The following is an 18,857-nucleotide window of genomic DNA, read 5'->3' on the forward strand; positions in this document are numbered from 1 at the left end:
AATTTCCGGTTCCTCTAGCTCTGCCGGAAGTTGTTTCTGTCAGTCGCGCAGCAGTATCTGGCGGAGCTAGGTGGGAAGCCGGTGTTGTGTTCCTTGGGCTTCGCTGTTGGGATTTTATCAAGCTTTGGGAGTCTCCACCGCAGCCGTCACCATGTCGGTCCCAAGCGCACTCATGAAGCAACCGCCTATTCAGTCTACGGCTGGGGCCGTCCCAGTTCGCAATGAGAAAGGTACTGGCTCCCCTCCGGTCTGATCTTACCTTTCAGCCTCAGTATCCCTCAAACCTGCCTTAGGGAGGCCATATCAGCTATGCTGACCCTGTAGACTTACCCTTAGCTTATTCCTCCTTCCCACACAGATTCGCACCCCATCATGTAGCCTAAAGGCTGGGGGACGCTGGATCCACTCGACTTCGTGAGATCCTCTCTCAGAGTATAAAACGTAAAGGAGGCTAGAGAGGTGGCTCGGCGGTTCAGAGCACCTAGTGCCTTTCCAGAGGACCCTGAGTCAGTTGCCAGCACCCATATCAGGCGACTCAGCAACCACTTGTAACCCCAAATCCAGGGAGATCTAGCATCTCTGACATCTGCCGGCACCTGCACATAGCTACACACAGCATCGTTAAAAGTAGGGAGCTGAAGAGATGGTTCAGCACCTAAGACTACCTGCTCTAGCTTGTTTGTGCTTTAGAAGAGATCATCTGGTTCGGCATAACAGCTAGAGGAAAAGAAGGTAGAAATTGGAAAGATTAGATTTTTTTTTCCCTGGGCGGTGTTGGCACATGCTTTAATCCTAGCACTTAGGAGGCAGAGACAGGTGGATCTCTGTGAGTTCAGGCTGGCCTTAAACTGGGATTAAAGGCGTGCTGGCATCACTACCCGCCTAGAGTGTTAAACTGTGTTGTAAAGGATACACATAGCCTCTCAGGGGGAGGAGCTAGGGAGATAGCTTTGCCTTCAGTGCCTGAGTTCAGACCCCGAGCATCCACGCAAAATGGATATACCCCCTTGTAGGAAGAAGAGAAGAGAGGGAGAGTATTTGAGGCTTGGTGGTCAGCTACTGTCACTGAAACAGCAAACATCAATTCAGTGAGAGACTGTCTCAAATAAATAGATAAAGGCCGAGTGTGATATCGCACGCCTTTAAGCACAGCACTCAGTAGGCAGAGAGATCTCTAAGATTGAGGCCAGCCTAGTCTAACTTACCCAGTTCCACATCAGCCAGGTCTACATAGGGAAACCCTGTCTCTGAAAAACAAGTATCTGTACTGGAGGGATGGCTCAGTTGCTTTTAGAGAGGACGGTGAGCCTCAGTCATCCATAGCTGTTATTCCAGGAAATCAGAAGCCCTCTTCTGACTTCCTCAAGCACTAAGCATGTTTGTGGCATGCATTCATACATGCTGCCTAAACAGTCATATACATAAATATTTTAAATTTTGATTTGAAAATAAGGTGGAAAATGATCAAGGCACCTGAATCAACTTCTAGCCCATCTGCATACCTGTGCGTACACCACTCATATACACACAAAGAAATCTCAGATATTTAAAAAAGAAAAATGTGTGTGTTGGGCAGTGGTTGCACAGGCCTTTAATCCTAGCACTCTGTGGGCAGAGGCAGGCAAATCTCTTGCGTTCAAAGCCAGCCTGGTTTATAGAGTGAGTTCCAGAACAGTCAGGGTTACATAGAGAAACCTTTTCTCCCCTACTCCCCAGCCCCCCCACCACACCCCCGCTCCTAAAAAAAAGTGTTTTATGTTTCCACTTAAATTATTCTTGCTAATATTCTGGGCACTGTTACTAAGAATTTGTTTAATAAGAGTGCATTTGCTACTTTTCTATTGCTGTGATAAAATACCATGATCAAGGCAATTTATAAAAAAGAGTTCATTTGGGTTTCTGATTTTAGAGGGTTAGAGTCCATGGAGGCAGAGCAAGGTATGGCAGCAGGAGCAGGGAGCTGAGGGCTCCTGTCTTGAACTGCAAGCATGAAGCAGCGAGAGCGAGAGAGTACACAGGCACTGCAGTAGGAATGGTGCATGACTTTGAAACCTCAGCTTACCCCTAGTGGCATACTTCCTCTAGCAAGGCTGCATCTCCTGAATATACTCTTAACAGCACCACCAACTGGGACCCAAGTGTTCAAGCACCTGAGCCCCCGGGGAATATTCCCATTCAAATCATGATGACAAAGCATGAATTTATGGGGGGAGGGGTCTACAGTTTCACTGCTCACAGTCATCTACTTCATCGTCCCCAAGGTATCTCTTGATGTCTTGGTGTTAGTATTCATAAAATGCCTTCTCCTGCCATAGTCTTTATAGGAAAGCACTGATAGATGGAGGTGCAGTTGGATAATGACTGCCATATCCGCTTTAGACTCTGGTCCATCAGGAACTCAAGGCTCTGTCTGCATAGGCCAAGAGTTGAAGGGAATTGGGGAAGAGGTTACTGAAACATTAATTATCTCTCTTGCCCAGGTGAGATTTCAATGGAAAAAGTAAAGGTAAAACGTTATGTGTCCGGAAAGAGGCCAGATTATGCCCCTATGGAGTCCTCAGATGAAGAGGATGAAGAATTTCAGTTCATTAAGAAAGCTAAGGAAGAAGAGGCAGAGCCTGAGGAACAGGAAGAGGATTCGTCCAGTGACCCCCGACTTCGGCGTTTACAGAACCGCATCAGTGAAGATGTAGAAGAGAGGTAATGAGTAGAGTTGTGTTTCCTGAACTCTGACCTCTCGTGGAGATGACAACTAATATGTGTCCTACTGTGTGCCGTACACACTGTCCCAATAGGTTACACTTGCTAGTTCTTACAAGAGTGGTGCCTATACCTATATTAAAGGTGAGGAACTAAGGCAGCAAAGAGTTAGGGAAGTGACATGACCAAAGCCAGGAAATAGCAGCTTCAGAAAACAGCACTGTATGTCTAGGCCTAATGACTGTAATTAGCTTCTAAAGATGTGTCTTAAAATTTGAGAAACTGGCCGGGCGGTGGTGGCGCATGCCTTTAATCCCAGCACTCGGGAGGCAGAGGCAGGCGGATCTCTGTGAGTTCGAGACCAGCCTGGTCTACAAGAGCTAGTTCCAGGACAGGCTCCAAAACCACAGAGAAACCTTGTCTCGAAAAACCAAAAAAAAAAAAAAAAAAAAATTTGAGAAACTGATTTTATCCATATTGTTTTTTTGTCTGTTTTCGTTTTGGTTTTTCAAAACAGGCATTTTCTGTGTAGCCCTGATCATCCTGGAACTCATTCTATAGACCAGGCCGGCCCCAAACTCAGTGATATGTCTGCTTCTACCTCCCAAGTCCTGGGATTAAAGGCATGTGACACCACCAGCCCAACATACAGTTGTTTCTTGTTGTATTGTAGCCCAGAATGACCTAGGGTGGCAGTGATCGTCCTGTCTGGCTGCTCAGTACTGTCATTACAGGTGTGAGCCACACAGCTTGCTCTTCTGCTTGTTCTAAAGACTAATAAGTAAAAATGACAAGTAGGAGGAAAGACAGGGTGTGTGAGGAGATTCATGTCAGAAAGAGAAACTCCCAGTTAGAAGTCAGAGCAGACAGGATATCCTGAATTTTCACAACTCATATTGTTTCAATTTGGGCCCTGGCAGGGTGTCCCAATATGTAAAATTGTTTGTCATGGCCTGACAACCTGACTTCCATCGTCTCTAAGACAGACTCCCAGAATTTGTCCTTTGATTTACACAAACATGCCATGGCACATGCATGTCTGCATTCATTCTCTCTCTGTCTGTCTCTATCTGCATCTCTTATCTCTGGCACATCATAAACACTCACAATAATATGAATGAAATTTAAAATGTGTAAATAAAAAAATTTCACAGATGGCATGGATCAAAACAGTTCCAATTATTTATTTACTTATTTGTTTTGGTGTTTACCTTTTGAGTATTTGAGAATCTTATGTAGCCCAGGCTGGCCTTGAGCTCAATATGTCATGAGCTCCTTAACCTCCTGCCTTCACTTTCCAGATTGCTGAACCATGCCTAGCCATTTATTTTATTAAATAGATAGATCCAAGTAACTTAAGTATTTATGTCTTAACAACTAAACCATTTGAACATTATATGCTACAAAAGAAAATGTTCTATTTCACCCTTACAAAACCAGTTACTTACGCTAGTAACTCACTAGAAACTGTTGGATACTGCCAGCTTCTCAGACCTTTCCTATCAATTTTCATGTTTAATTGCCTTTTATCACAGCGGCCACCAAATCCTGGTCTCACAAAAATACCATGCTGCTGAGGGCAATGTAATAAACCTAATAAACTGAGCTACTTGAACCATTAAAAAGATCCCTATGGGCTGGAGAGATGGCTCAGCCGTTAAAGGCTCACAACCAAAAAGATCCCTAATGTGCCCCCCCCCAAGGTCATGCCTAAACTAATGTTTTGGGGGATTGGAGAAATGGCTCAGAGGTTGAGAACACTGGCTGCTCTTCTAGAGGTCCTGAGTTTGGTTCCCAGAAACCACATGGTGATTCACAGTTAACCATGGTGGGATCTGATGATCTTATCCCTCTTCTGGTGCGCAGGTGTACATGCAGATAGAGCTCTCATACATAAAATAGATTTTTTTTTTTTTTTGGTTTTTCGAGACAGGGTTTCTCTGTGGTTTTGGAGCCTGTCCTGGAACTAGCTCTTGTAGACCAGGCTGGTCTCGAACTCACAGAGATCCGCCTGCCTTTGCCTCCCGAGTGCTGGGATTAAAGGCGTGCGCCACCACCGCCCGGCCATAAAATAGATTTTAAAAAAAAAGCTTAACTATGTACTCTGATACTCTGTTTTAGTCTTTTGGGTTGTATATAATTTTTAAATTTTTTTGAAATTAAAATATAATTATATCATTTCCCTCTTTCCTCTCTCTAACTCTCCCTTTACTATCTCAAATTATTGGCCTCTTTTTCTTTCTTTGTTGTTATTGTTGTTGTTTTTCTCTGTGTGTGGCCCTGGCTGTACTGGAATTACCTTTGTAAACTAGGCTGACCTTGATACTGCTACCTCGAGATATTGCTACCTCTACTTCCCATGTGCTAGGATTAAAGGCATGCACCCTCCTGCCAGCTGACCTCTTTTTCTTAAGTTATTGATTCACATACACACGCCTGCCTAAATATATAAACACAACCTGCTCAGTCTGTATAGTGTTACTTGTGTGTGTATGATTTCAGGGCTGGCCATTGGTATGGTATGGTATGGTATGGTATGGTATGGTATAGCATAGCATAGTATAGTATAGTATAGTAGTAGTAATAGTATAGTATAGTAATAGTATGGTATAGTAATAATTATAGTATAGCATAGTAATAGTATAGTAATAGTATAGCATAGTAATAGTAACAGTATAGTATAGCATAGTAATAGTATAGTATAGTAATAGTATACTAATAGTATAGTATAGTAATAGTAATAGTGATAGTAATAGTATAGTATAACATAGTAATAGTATAGTAATTGTAATAGTATAGTAATAGTAATAGTATAGTATAGTAATAGAATAGTAATAGTATAGTATAGTAATAGTATAGTAATAGTAATAGTAATAGTTATAGTATAGTATAGTAATAGTATAGTAATGGTATAGTATAGTATAGTAATAGTTATAGTATAGTAATAGTATAGTATAGTAATAGTATAGTAATAGTTATAGTATAGTATAGTATAACCAACTGGAGGCAGGGACTCTTCCCTGGGGAAACCTAGTTTTTCTTCTCTCAGTATTTCTTAGTTACCTGAAGTTCTTTGAATGAAGCTGGGGCCCTATGAGATTTCCCCTTTCTAAGTTAGTTGTCTATTGGTGTAATCCTTATTCGGGTCTTATTTAGGCAGCCATGTTGCTAAGAGTTCATGGGTCTGTAGCTTCCCTGACATTTCTAGGACAAGTACTTTCACAGCAGACTTCCTGTTCCTCTGGCTCTGGAAATGTTTCTGTCCCCTCTTCTCCGATATTCCCCAAGCCTCAGGTGCAGGAGTTATGGTGTAGAAATTATTAATTGGAGCTGGGTACCACATGATCATTTCTTTCTTTGAATTTTGATTGGTTGTAGTTTTCTGTAATGGTTTTCTTCTGTTTCAAAGAAAGATTTCTTTGATGAGAAGTGAGAGCTATAGTTATAAGTACAAATATTTAGAATACAGTTAGGAATTAAGCTGGTTTAGTAAAGTAGCAGTTCCAGGTACTCCTCCAGGATCTCAGTAGCTATAGATAGTTGGCCAAGTTTTCAGTACCAGACATGGTTTCCCTCTTGCTGAACAAGTCTAAAGTCCAATTAGAGAGCTTTTGGTTACCACTAACATAGGTGTGTCATTATTATACCCATAAGGTTATCATGCTATGCTGGTAGTTATTGTAGTTCATAGGATTCATAGCTGGGTAGGGCTTTTGATTGCTTCCCTCACTTGAGAACTTGCATGGTGTCTTCTGGTACTGTGCAAACTACTCCTCAAGGAGGGGGCTCTAAGATCAGGTACAACTTGGATTCTCTAGAACCTGTGTCCAAAGTACATGGTGCCTTCGACAGTAGTCACTTGCCTTCAACCTCTGGGAGGCTACCAAGAGCAACAGTGGTAATCTGTAATGTTTTGGGAGTCCTTTGGACTCCCCTGATCAACAATATGAGAAAGGGGTTTGTCATACCTGGTTTTGAGGTTTTTTATTAGATGGTCTGTGGCTCTTGAGGAGGTAAATATTGTCAACTAAGGTAGGAAATTTTTATTTAAATTATATATGAATGTGTGTACACAGACTTATATATGTCATATTTAACTTTAGATAGACAGACAGCAATATGATTCCTTATGACTTTTTCAGACCTTCTACTGTTTACTGTTTTAGTTTCTGGAATCTGAACTTTAGTTTTTCTATCTTAAGACTTCAATATTAGGCAGGTGGATCTCTCTGAGTTTAAGACCAGCCTGGTCTACAGAATGAGTTCAAGGTCAGCTGGGGCTAAAGAGTAAAACATATTGGAGAGGGGGAAAGATAGAGAGAAGTGGGGAGAAAGAGAAGAAAGAAAGCAAATGATGTAATTTCAGAACATTGCAAGCAAGCAAATGTGGTTGGTGTTCATATGTGTGTGTGTAGTTCATATATATATTGATATTGCTAGTACACTTGGAAACTCTGCTTTTCAGATTGGCTCGACACCGGAAAATAGTGGAACCTGAAGTGGTAGGAGAAAGTGACTCAGAAGTAGAAGGAGATGCCTGGCGCATGGAACGAGAAGATAGTAGTGAAGAAGAGGAGGAAGAAATTGATGATGAGGTAAGAGGGAAGAACTGGGATGTTTCCCCCAGGGTACAATGAAAAATTGAGACCAGTACTCATTTTTGAGGCTATACAGGCATAAAATTTGCTACTCTTTTTTTTTTTTTTAATATTTATTTATTTGTTTGTTTATTATGTATACAATATTCTGTCTGTGTGTATGCCTGGAGGCCAGAAGAGGGCGCCAGACATCATTACAGATGGTTGTGAGCCACCATGTGGTTGCTGGGAATTGAACTCAGGACCTTTGGAAGAGCAGGCAATGCTCTTAACCGCTGAGCCATCTCTCCAGCCCCAAATTTGCTACTCTTAGCTGAACTTGGGTTGTGATTCCTATTTGTTGGGGATACGACAGAAAACTAAATCATGCTGGATTTTGCTTCCTCGTGTCAGTGTTTCTTGAACCTGTTGAAGATAAAATCAAAGCTATACTAGGGACTCAGCAGTAGGACTTGGACTTAGTGTAAACAAAGCCCTGAGTTCAGTCATTAGCACCAACCAAACAGATTTGGAGCACAAGCCGTTTGAATAACTGGCTAAGACAAATGCCTTCATAGGAGATAGAGCGGCGCCGTGGCATGATGCGTCAGCGAGCACAGGAGAGGAAAAACGAAGAGATGGAAGTCATGGAATTGGAAGATGAAGGACGCTCCGGGGAGGAGTCGGAGTCAGAGTCTGAGTATGAGGAGTACACGGACAGTGAAGACGAAATGGAGCCTCGACTTAAGCCTGTCTTCATTCGGAAGTAAGTGTGTGCCAGACCTGCTCAGCCAGGCCTGGATTCCCAGCTACTCAGCAAGCTGAGGTAGGAGGATTGCTAGATCAAGACAAGCCTGGACAATTAAGAAAACTCTCTAATTCTCAAAAAGGAAACTAATAATATCGGTCAGTGATAAATGCTTGCTTAGTATGCACAAGGGCCTAAGTTCAATCCCCAGCAGAGGAAAGGGGGAAAATAGTCAAACCAGGACAGAATCCACGTGGTTAAGTTCTAGGCCTGATAGTAAAAGACTCGATATCCCCCATTTTCCTGCAGTGTAAATCTTCTTCCAAGTGCCCTGGTCCTAGGCAGAGGTGCCGAGAAGTAGCCAAATGTTAGCAGATTTGCCTAAAAGTGTTGTCTACTTTATCAATAAAGACTCAGGAGCCAGATGCTGGCATGAAAACCTGCTAACTCAGAGAGGCAGAGAAGGCACCCAGCTGACCTTCCTCCTCTGTTTTTTTTATCCCATCTGAAACAAAAACTCCTCCAACTGTTTCTCCTTTCTACTTCCTGTATCTATCTATCTATCTATCTATCTATCTATCTATCTATCTATCTATCTATCCTCTCTCCCTCTCCCTGATATCCCAACTTCTCCTCACTCTATGGTTACTTCCAGTCAACTAGTTGCTTGCTCTGACTCTTGACATATGGTTGACTTTATTTAAATAACATGATCTCCCAGTTCACAGTTCATATATTCTACAACACAACAGTGATCTGGGTATGTGTGTGTTTATCCTTTGTTGTGCAGTTTAAGATGGCCAAAATTCACTATGAGGCCTAGACTGGCTTCAGACTTGTGATCCTCTTGCCTCAACATCCTAGGTGCTGGGCTTACAAATGTGCCTTACTAATCAAATTTTTTTAAAGATTTATTTATTTATTTGTTATGTATACCGTGTTCTGTCTGTCTCTATGCTTGCTGGCCAGAAGAGGGCACCAGATCTCATTACAGATGACTGTGAGCCACCATGTGGTTGCTCGGAATTGAACTCAGGACCTCTGGAAGAGCAGTCAGTGCTCTTAACCTCTGAGCCATCTCTCCAGCCCCACTAATCAATTTTTATTGAGGCTGTTTTTGTTTTGTTTTATCTGAGTGATACTAGAGATAAAACCCATGTATATTCTAGGAAAATGCTTTAACACATTACCAGGGAAAGTCATGTTTTAAACACAAAATTAAGCTTACAAAACAAGTTTCTCTTTTTTTTCCTAATGCCTGGGAATCCTACTGTTTATAATCAGCCCAGCAGAATCCTCATTAAATAGTCAGTTATCAATGATTAAGGGAATTTTGGTGCTGCAAAGTCCTGAGATGAAGCTAGCCATTGTGACGCACACCTGCAATCCACATACTTGAGAAGTGGTAGATAGAAGTACTATCTTAGACATCCAGTGTTCAAGGCCAGCCTGCATTGCTGGGTGAGAAGACGACTCAGTAGAGTTCCTATGTGAGGCTTGTGTGGGTTACATGAGACCCTGCCTAGAATGAACTGTTGACACTGTAGTCCCAGCTGTTGAGGCAGAGAGAAAAGGATACAAGTTCAAGGCCAGGATGGACACTATAGTGCCTTCTTGTTTCAAAAATAAAAAGAGTGGGACCAGCCAGATGGTTCAGTGGGTAAGGAACTTGATACCAAGCCTGATGCCTAAGTTTAATCTCTAGTTCCCATTTGGTGAAGAAGAAAACCAATTCCCAGAAGTTGTCTTCTGACCTTAACCATTAGGTACATATATCATACACTCATATACATAATATACTCAAAATAATAATATCTCCATGGCTCGGAGTTTAATAGCTCTTGCTGCTCTTCCAGAAGACCTGGGTTCAATGCCCAAGAACCATACAGTGGCTCATAACCATGTGTGATTCCAGCTTCATGGGATTCGATGCCCTCTCTGGCCTCCATGGGTACCAGGCATGTATTTAGTATACAGACATTAGGCAAGACATCAAATCACATGAAACTTGAAAAGTTTTTTTTGGGGGGTGGGGGACAGGGTTGAGACAGGGTTTCTCTATGTAGCCCTGGCTGTTCTGGAACTCAGCTACATAGACCAGGCTGGCGTCGAAGATTTTTTTTCTTTTTTTTTTTTTTTTCGTAATAATAATAAAAGAGCAGAGGATATAGCTAATTAGTAGAGCATTTGCCTCATGTGCCAAATCCAGGGTTCAAATCCCATTACCAGGAGAGGAGAAACTGGTCATGCTATATTTAGGGATAGAGAAAACAGCAAATAGCTCAGTTGGTAGAGAACTTACTTAGCTAGGCATTGTGGTAATTGTTTTTAATCCTAACATCTGGGAGGATGAGGCTAGAGGATTGGCATGAGTTTGAAGCTAACCAGCACTCCATAAACTTCTTGTCAAACAAACAAGATGCTTTGAAAGATGGCTTAGCTGGAGAGATGGCTCAGCGGTTAAGAGCACTGACTGTTCTACCAGAGGTCCTGAGTTCAATTCCCACCAACCACATGGTGGCTCACAACCATCTGCCTGGCGATGGTGGCGCACACCTTTAATCCCAGCACTCGGGAGGCAGAAGCAGGTGGATCTCTGTGAGTTCGAGACCAGCCTGGTCTACAAGAGCTAGTTCCAGGACAGGCTCCGAAGCCACAGAGAAACTCTGTCTCGAAAAAAAAAAAAAAAAAAAAAAAAAAGATGGCTTAGCGGATAAGATCATAGAGTTGTCTTCCAGAGCACCCAGGCTCAATTCCCAGCACCCACATGGCAACTACTAGCCATCTGTAACTGCAGTTCCGGGGTGTCCAGTGCCCCTCTCCTAACCTTTGTAGGCATTAAAAGAAGAACTGGACATGACAGTACCACATCTTTAATGCCTGCACTCAGGAAGCAGAAGCAGGTGGGTCTCTGTGAGTTCTGGGCCTCCCTGGTCTACACAGGGAGTTTCAGACTTGTGAAGGCTATGTAGTGAGACCCTATCTCAGAAAAGTAAAATAAAAATGAAAAAATTAAAGAAAAGTTTTAAAAGACCAGAAATACAATGTCTCGCACACACTGAAGTCTTGTTCGTTCAGTCTTAGTACTGGGGGAGGAAATAGAGCTGAAATGCACCTGGGTTGGGCTTTGGCTTGGACTAAATCTGCAGGGCACAGTTCCGCACTAAGGACTTTGGGTAATGAACAGGACCTCTGTGATGCAGGAAGGACCGAGTGACAGTTCAAGAACGAGAAGCTGAAGCATTGAAACAGAAGGAACTGGAACAGGAAGCAAAACGCATGGCTGAGGAGCGGCGCAAGTACACACTAAAGGTGCTGGGAGGGTCCTGGATTGAGTGCAAGCCTCTGTGTACAGCGAGATGGACTCGAGTAGCTGAATTGTTTTCCTTACCCAGATTGTAGAAGAAGAGACCAAGAAAGAGCTGGAGGAGAACAAGCGGTCTCTCGCTGCCCTGGACGCACTCAATACCGACGACGAAAATGATGAGGAGGAATACGAGGCATGGAAAGTCCGAGAGCTCAAGAGAATCAAGAGGGACAGAGAAGACCGAGAAGCGTGAGTATTGGGAAGGCCACTGATGGCTCTAATAGCACTAGTTTATCTGCGAACAGCTAAGATCCTTTAGTTTCCTATTGAGCACAAATACTACTAGTTCCTCATGTTGTGACTCAGAATTGAGTTGCTTGAAACAATGGTACTGTTTTTCTCAGCGGTGGAGGTTGACCAAGCAGTTCCTCTGGTAGTGCTCACTTGAGCTGGAGGACTGCCTGGGCCAGAGCGTCCAGAAGCCCTTCTCCGGCATGGCTAGATGCTTCATTTCCCCTCAGTCTTGCTTTGTTCACACTTTACCTCCAGGCATGGTGGAAACTGGCAGTGTCTCCTGAGTTTTAGGTTCCAGAGCTCCTGCGTCACTTCTGTGCTATTTTTATTATTCAGATGGAGCCGCAGGGCAGTCCAGGAAAAAGGGGCAGAAAAGCATATCCTAGCCCTAGGAGGGCAGAGTGGCAAGCACTGTGGAACGCAAGTTCCTTTCTGCACTATTAACCTACAAAGCAAAGCCACCACTACATAACTGTCTTTATTTGTAGTTTCCGGTGTTCTTATACTGGGCTTTCTTTTTTTTTTTTTTTTTCCTTTGCGGCAGAATCCTTGGCTGACCTAGAACTTGCTATGTAATCCAGGCTGCCTCAAACTCTTAGAGATCCACCAGCCTCTGCCTCCTGAGTACTAGACTTAAAGGTGTGTGCCACAATGCCAGGCTTGAGATTTTTTTTTTTAAGATTTATTTATGTATTTTATGTACATGAATGTGCTGTTTCATGTATACCAGAAGAAGGCATCAGATCCTGTTACAGATGGTTGTGAACTACTGTGTAGTTACTGGGAATACAACTCAGGACCTTCAGTGTTCTCTTAACCGCTGGTTGAGCCATCTTCCAGCCTGAGATTTTTTTAATTATGTGTATATATGTGTGAATATGTATGGATATGTATCTGTGTGAGGGTTGGTGCCTGTAGAATCCAGACTAGGGGATGAATATCATGTTCCTTATAGCTGGAATTGAGTCTTTTTGTTTTTTAAGAGAGTGTTCTGTGACCTTGAGCTTCTGCTCCTGTGACTTTGCCTTCTGAGAGCTAGTTAGCATGTGTTCCCACGCCCAGTTTGTATGGTGCTAGAGACAGGAATCAGGCTTCATGCACCCTAGGTAAGGATTGTACCACTGAGTCACATCCCAAACCCTTGTATTAGACTTTAATGTTAAAATTATATGTACACATAATATTTTTCTGAGAAAAAGGATATTATCTCCCTTTTTCCCCAGAATAAGGTTTAAAACCCACTGTACTTAATATTGGTAATCCTTAATTTGTGACATGATGTATGAATTACAGTATGCTTATGAAGGATTATGAGCAAAATCTTGCCAGTTATTTTGTTTGGGTCTTTTATTTGTTTGTTTTTATTATTATTATTATTATTATTATTATTCTAAGTATTGCCATGTAGCCATGGCTTTTTTTTTTTTTTTTTTTTTTTTTTGGAGCTCTACAGCTCCCCTCCCTGCCTCTCCCCTTTCAATCCTCCCTCAAGATCCCCATGTTCCCAAATTACTCAGGAGATCTTGTCTTTTTCTACTTCCTATGTAGATTAGATCTATGTAAGTCTCTCTTAGTGTCTTCATTGTTGTCTAAGTTCTCTGGGATTGTGGTTTGTAGGATGGTTTTCTTTGCTTTATGTTTAAAAACCACCTATGAGTGAGTACATGTGATAATTGTCTTTCTGTCTGGGTTACCTCACTCAAAATGATGTTTTCTAGCTCCATCCATTTTCCTGCAAAATTCAAGATGTCGTTATTTTTTTCTGCTGTGTAGTACTCCATTGTGTAAATTTGCCAGTTATTTTGAATTCATTCTAATTTTGTTTTAAAAGCTAATGTATTTGAGGGAAGACAGAGTTAGTGTTTAAAATCAAGCAGTAACAATATATCTGAACCTCAGAAAGACTAGAATCAATTTTGGGACGTTTATAGTCCTGTTCTGGCAAACACAATAATGAAGACCAGCTCATGTTTTTGTTCATTGTACTCCTGATCTTGACTTCTAAAAGCAGTGACCAGAACTAAAGATGTAACTGGGTTTGACAGCTTGAGCCTGTCCATAATACTAGCAGTTAGGAGAGGAGGCATGAGGTTGAGAGTTCCAGGCCAGCTATATAGCAGACCTGCTGTGAGTGAATTAGTGTGTGAGTGAGCGAATGAAATAGGAAAAGGCGCATGGTGCCTGAAAGAAGGTGGGACCATTATCTTCAGCTGTTTGGGCTTTCTGAATTCAGAAAAATACTAATACTTTTGTTTTCTGGATAGACTTGAAAAGGAGAAAGCAGAAATTGAACGCATGCGAAACCTGACTGAGGAAGAAAGGCGGGCTGAACTTCGGGCAAATGGCAAAGTCATTACCAACAAAGCTGTTAAGGGCAAATACAAGTTTTTGCAAAAGTATTATCACCGGGGTGCCTTCTTCATGGTAAGTGAAAGGGGAGTCAGAAAACTGGGCAGTAGTAATAGCTTACAGACATGTCCAACCTTTTGACATTGTGACATTACATTGTCATCTGCACAATTAAACCAGGGCATTAAGTAACTCAGAAAGAAGCATCATTGAGATACTTAGGATAGGCTGGCTGGGGCAGTTGTGGCATACACCTTTAATCCCAGCACTTAGAATGCCCTAGGCAGGCAGATCAGTGAGTTTGAGGCCAACCTGGACTACAGTGTGAGTTCCAGGGCTACACAGAGAACCCCTGTCTTTGGAGGTGGGGGATGATACTTAAAATAGTAGATTCACAGTTTTGTGCTAGGCTACATTTGTAACTGTCTTGGGACAGAGTCAGTCAATGAGGTTGGACATACACTCAAAACACTTAGTTCTTTTCCCCAAGAATGAAAATGCACTCATTAACAAAAGCAGCAAGAATCATCAACTACTTTGTTTTAAACTTAGCTCTTGGAAAGTGAAGCTATGGATCTATATACTCCACTAATTAGGTTCTCAAACCCTTTAGAAGTCATTTCATAGCCAGGAGGCAGACAGAGACAGGCGGATCTCTGTGAATTTGATGCCAGCATAGTCTACAAGACGAGTTCCAGGACAGCCAAGGCTGTTACACAAAGAAACCCTGTCTCGAAAAACCAAGAGTTGCATTTTAGAAACATTGTGGTGGCTTCTATAATGCAAGGCCTAGAGAGATGGCTCAGTGATTAGAACAATGGCTGCTCTTGCAGAGGAGCCACATTTGATTCTTATCACCCACATGGCCTTTCTCAACTCAACTGAAACTCCAATTCCAGGGGCGTCCCACACCTCCTTCTGAGCGCAACTGATACCAGGCACATACATGGAACACAGACATATATGCAAGTACCCATACACATAAAATAATTTTTTAAGGAAAAAAAAAAGAGGGGCTAGAGAGTTGGCTCAGTGGTTAAGAGCACTGGCTGCAGTTGCAGTTCCAAAGGACCTGGGTACTGTTCCCAGCACCCACATGGCTCGCAACTGTCTATAACTCCACATCCAGGGAATCAATACCCTTACAGACATGCATGCAAGCAAAGCACCAATCACATTAAATAAAAATAAATATTAATAATAACTATAAAAAGATCCTCCAACCCAGGTGAATAGTTCATAGGCTGTAGTAAATGAATGTACAGGAGATACTCAAATTTTGAATCTAGATCATTGACAGAATGATGTTTCTACATATAAAAAAGTAAAATCAGGAAAGGAATCTGCCTTGAGAACATTAGGAATGATTTTCACCCACTATATTTCAGGTTCTAACACAGTGTCCAAGTAAAGATGCGCATGTAAAAGGATTGAAAATGTAGGGACTTCAGAACTGAACCTGATGAATGAGCAGTCAATGCAGGATCAGAACAGGCTTGTAGGGAGCATAACAGTATCAGAAAACACCGTCTCCCCACCTTTCTGAAAGAAAGGCTCATTACCCTCTGGTTCCTTTGTTGTGTTTAATAAGTTTGTGGTTTGCATATGTGGAAAGTAAAAACCACAGACTGATAAGGTTCTTTTCCACAGGATGAGGATGAAGAGGTCTACAAGAGGGATTTTAGTGCACCTACTCTTGAGGACCATTTCAACAAAACCATTCTTCCAAAAGTCATGCAGGTATGGGGATTCTCAGAAAACAAAACAGACTGGGGGCTGAGCATGGGGGTTTGTTTGCTGTCATAATTGTCCACCCTTCTTTCAGGTCAAGAATTTTGGACGGTCTGGTCGTACCAAGTACACTCACCTTGTGGATCAAGACACCACTTCCTTTGACTCTGCATGGGGCCAAGAGAGTGCCCAGAACACAAAGTTCTTTAAACAGAAGGCAGCTGGGGTACGTGATGTGTTTGAGCGCCCATCTGCCAAGAAGAGGAAAACCACCTAAGCTTCAACTGCTTATTCCAGCAGCGGGACAGGGGATCTGGTCCTCAGTTTTCTTTAACCATTACTCACATAGTTCTTGTACAGAGCCTTCTGGACTTCCTGCCGTGACTTGTGTCTGAAGGTGCTTTGTAAGGGGTTTGGACTCAAACAGAGAAACCCACAGAAAAGCACCAACCAGGGAGGATTGGAGGCTTCCCACTTAAAACTGTTTCTACCATGGCTTCCCATATTGACTTGGGACTGTCTGAGTTTATTTTTCCAGCACCTTAGCCTGGATCAGATATGTGGGCCTATGAGTGGATGGTACATTATTTCTTCCCTAGGGTCAGCAGTAGGATATCAGGAACTCTAAGCTCAGTCCAACCTGTTTTTGCATTTGGGGTGTTGAATCTACTTTTCTAAGTAAACATACTTTTTGATCTGTGTGTGTGCGTGTGTGTGTGTGTGTGAGAGAGAGAGAGGAGAAAGAAAACGAGAACCACACACCAGAAATATTTTTACCATAATAGTGGAAACAAAAATATATGTGACAACTCTTATGTCACTAAAAAGAGGCTGAGTATGGTGGCACATGCCTTTAATCCCAGAATTCAATGGAGAGACCCACATAGATCTCTTCCAGGCCAGCCAGAGCTACATAGTGAAACCCTGTCTCAAAAAGAAAAAAATCTAGTATCTAAAATAAAGTATACTTAGGTATGATGGCAAACACCTGTAATCCCAGCATTTGGGAAGTAGAAACAGGAGAATCAAGAGTTCAGTCATGCCGGGCAGTGGTGGTGCACGCCATTAATCCCAGCACTCGGGAGGCAGAGGCAGGTGGATCTCTGTGAGTTCGAGGCCAGCCTGGTCTACAAGAGCTAGTTCCAGGACAGGAACCAAAAAGCTACGGAGAAACCCTGTCTCAAAAAATCCAAAAAAAGCTGGGCGGTGGTAGCACACGCCTTTAATCCCAGCACTTGGGAGGCAGAGGCAGGCGGATCTCTGTGAGTTCGAGACCAGCCTGGTCTACAAGAGCTAGTTCCAGGACAGGCTCCAAAACCACAGAGAAACCCTGTCTCGAAAAAAAAAAAAAGAGTTCGGTCATCCAAGCAGGGCATGATGGTGCACACTTTTAATCCCAGCACTCTAAAGGCAGGGCCAGGTGAATCTCTTGAGTTCAAGGCCAGCCTGGTCTGCAGAATGAGTTCTAGGACAGCCAGAGCTACACACACACACACAAAAAAAAATAGGACGTGACTCATTTAGTCGAGTTCCTGCTAATCTTTCTTATCCAGCTCGTGTGTTAAGTGAAGGAGAACCCATGCCTGTAGCTGTTAGTACTAGAGTTAAATCCATTTGCGCATGTAATATTTACTGTGTAACCACCATACACAGAATGAAATTTCATCAGCTGAATGACTTTCCTTTATTACGTAACAATGAGAGGAGGGGTGAAGAGGTGGCTCAGTGACTAAGGGAACTTCGTATTCTTCCAGAACACCTGTGTTCTGTTCGCAGCACCCACATCAGGCAGCTCACAAACTGCCTGTAACCCTGGCTCCAGGGAGATCTGAGGCCTCTAGCCTTCGAGGGCACCTGCACTCATTTGCAGATAAACTCATAATTAAAAACAATAAAGTCATTCTTTAAAAAAAAAAAAAACTGGGCCAGGTGGTACTCAACAGTAGTCCTAACTACTTGAGAAGCTGAGAGAGGATCACCTGACCCCAAGTTCAGGACAAGCCTGAAATACAATGAAATTCTATCTAAAAATAACCCTCAAGTTAGAGGTGTGGTTCACTAGTAAGAGTACATCGCTAGGATGGTTAAGGGCCCCATCTTTTCATGTCCTTAAAATAACCCCTACAAGACCCATTGACAAACTGCTTATATCCTACATAAAAGGTAGTAAGAAATATAAAAGTGAGCACTGAGCCGGATGGTGGCATACATAACACACAGAAGCAGAAGCTCTCAAGTTGCAGCCCAGCTTAAGCCACATCTCATGATCCAATAAAAGAAAAAAAAGTATAAATGTGTGTACATACATGCATATATAGACATACATGTTTAAGTAGTATGTGTATATATGCATATGTAAACATGTTTATGTGTGTATATGTAGTTTCTCATATACTTAATAGGGGAGTGTGTACACATTTGGGCATGTAGAACTAAGGTCATTACTGCAGTGCTAATACTCTCTACCTTTGTTTTGGGACATGGTCTTAGAAAGTCTGGAGTTCCTGATTAGACTAGGCTGACTGGCCAGTGAGTTACAGGAATCTGCCTGTCTCAGCAAGATCTCCAGTATCTGAGTTAAAGGATCATGCCACCACTTGTTGGTTCTGTTGGTCGTGTTTGGTTTGTTTGTTTGTTTTTATTTGATCTTTCAAAACAGGGTCTCTCTGCCGGGCGGTGGTGGCGCACGCCTTTAATCCCAGCACTTGGGAGGCAGAGGCAGGTGGATCTCTGTGAGTTCGAGACCAGCCTGGTCTACAAGAGCTAGTTCCGGGACAGGCTCCAAAACCACAGAGAAACCCTGTATCGAAAAACCAAAAAAAAAAAAAAAAAAAAAAAACAGGGTCTCTCTGGGTAGTCTCAGCTGTTCTGGAACTTTGTAGACCAAGCTGGCCTTGAACTCAAGAAATCTGCCTGCTCCTGCCTCCAAATCTTGGGATTAAACTTGTGTAGCACCACCACCAGGCCACTCCTGGGTTTTGGGGAGAGGTACTGGGGATCCAAACTCAGAATCCTTGTCTGTTTTCGGGTTTTATTTTTTTGAGACTGAGTTTCTCTGTGTAGCTTTGGCTGTCGTAGAACTCAATCTGTAGACCAGGCTGGCCTCAAACTCAAGAGATCGCCTGAGTGCTAGGATTAAAGGTGTGCACTA

General features: G+C 42.6%; 1 protein-coding gene across 1 annotated transcript; it reads left to right on the forward strand.

Annotated features, from left to right (window-relative positions):
* The first annotated feature begins 30 nt into the window (after positions 1-30).
* Mfap1 (microfibril associated protein 1) lies at positions 31-16,407 on the forward strand. Its single transcript, XM_057780970.1, has 9 exons — positions 31-230; positions 2,481-2,700; positions 7,166-7,295; positions 7,856-8,043; positions 11,229-11,337; positions 11,421-11,581; positions 13,891-14,050; positions 15,626-15,715; positions 15,801-16,407. Exons 1-9 carry the CDS (start codon positions 152-154, stop codon positions 15,981-15,983), a joined length of 1,320 nt encoding a protein of 439 aa, XP_057636953.1. The 5' UTR covers positions 31-151; the 3' UTR covers positions 15,984-16,407.
* Positions 16,408-18,857: the final 2,450 nt, after the last annotated feature.

This window comes from Chionomys nivalis, chromosome 9 (assembly GCF_950005125.1).
Source record: "Chionomys nivalis chromosome 9, mChiNiv1.1, whole genome shotgun sequence".
NCBI lineage: Eukaryota > Metazoa > Chordata > Mammalia > Rodentia > Cricetidae > Chionomys > Chionomys nivalis.

What these genes read in the sequence shown, in the direction of transcription:
- Mfap1 (XM_057780970.1), top strand. Translation starts at nt 152, where the DNA reads ATGTCGGTCCCAAGCGCACTCATGAAGCAACCGCCTATTCAGTCTACG. An exon ending in AGTGAAGATGTAGAAGAGAG is followed by an intron (nt 2,701 to 7,165) that starts GTAATGAGTAGA and finishes TCTGCTTTTCAG; the next exon opens with ATTGGCTCGACACCGGAAAA. An exon ending in ACCGGGGTGCCTTCTTCATG is followed by an intron (nt 14,051 to 15,625) that starts GTAAGTGAAAGG and finishes TCTTTTCCACAG; the next exon opens with GATGAGGATGAAGAGGTCTA.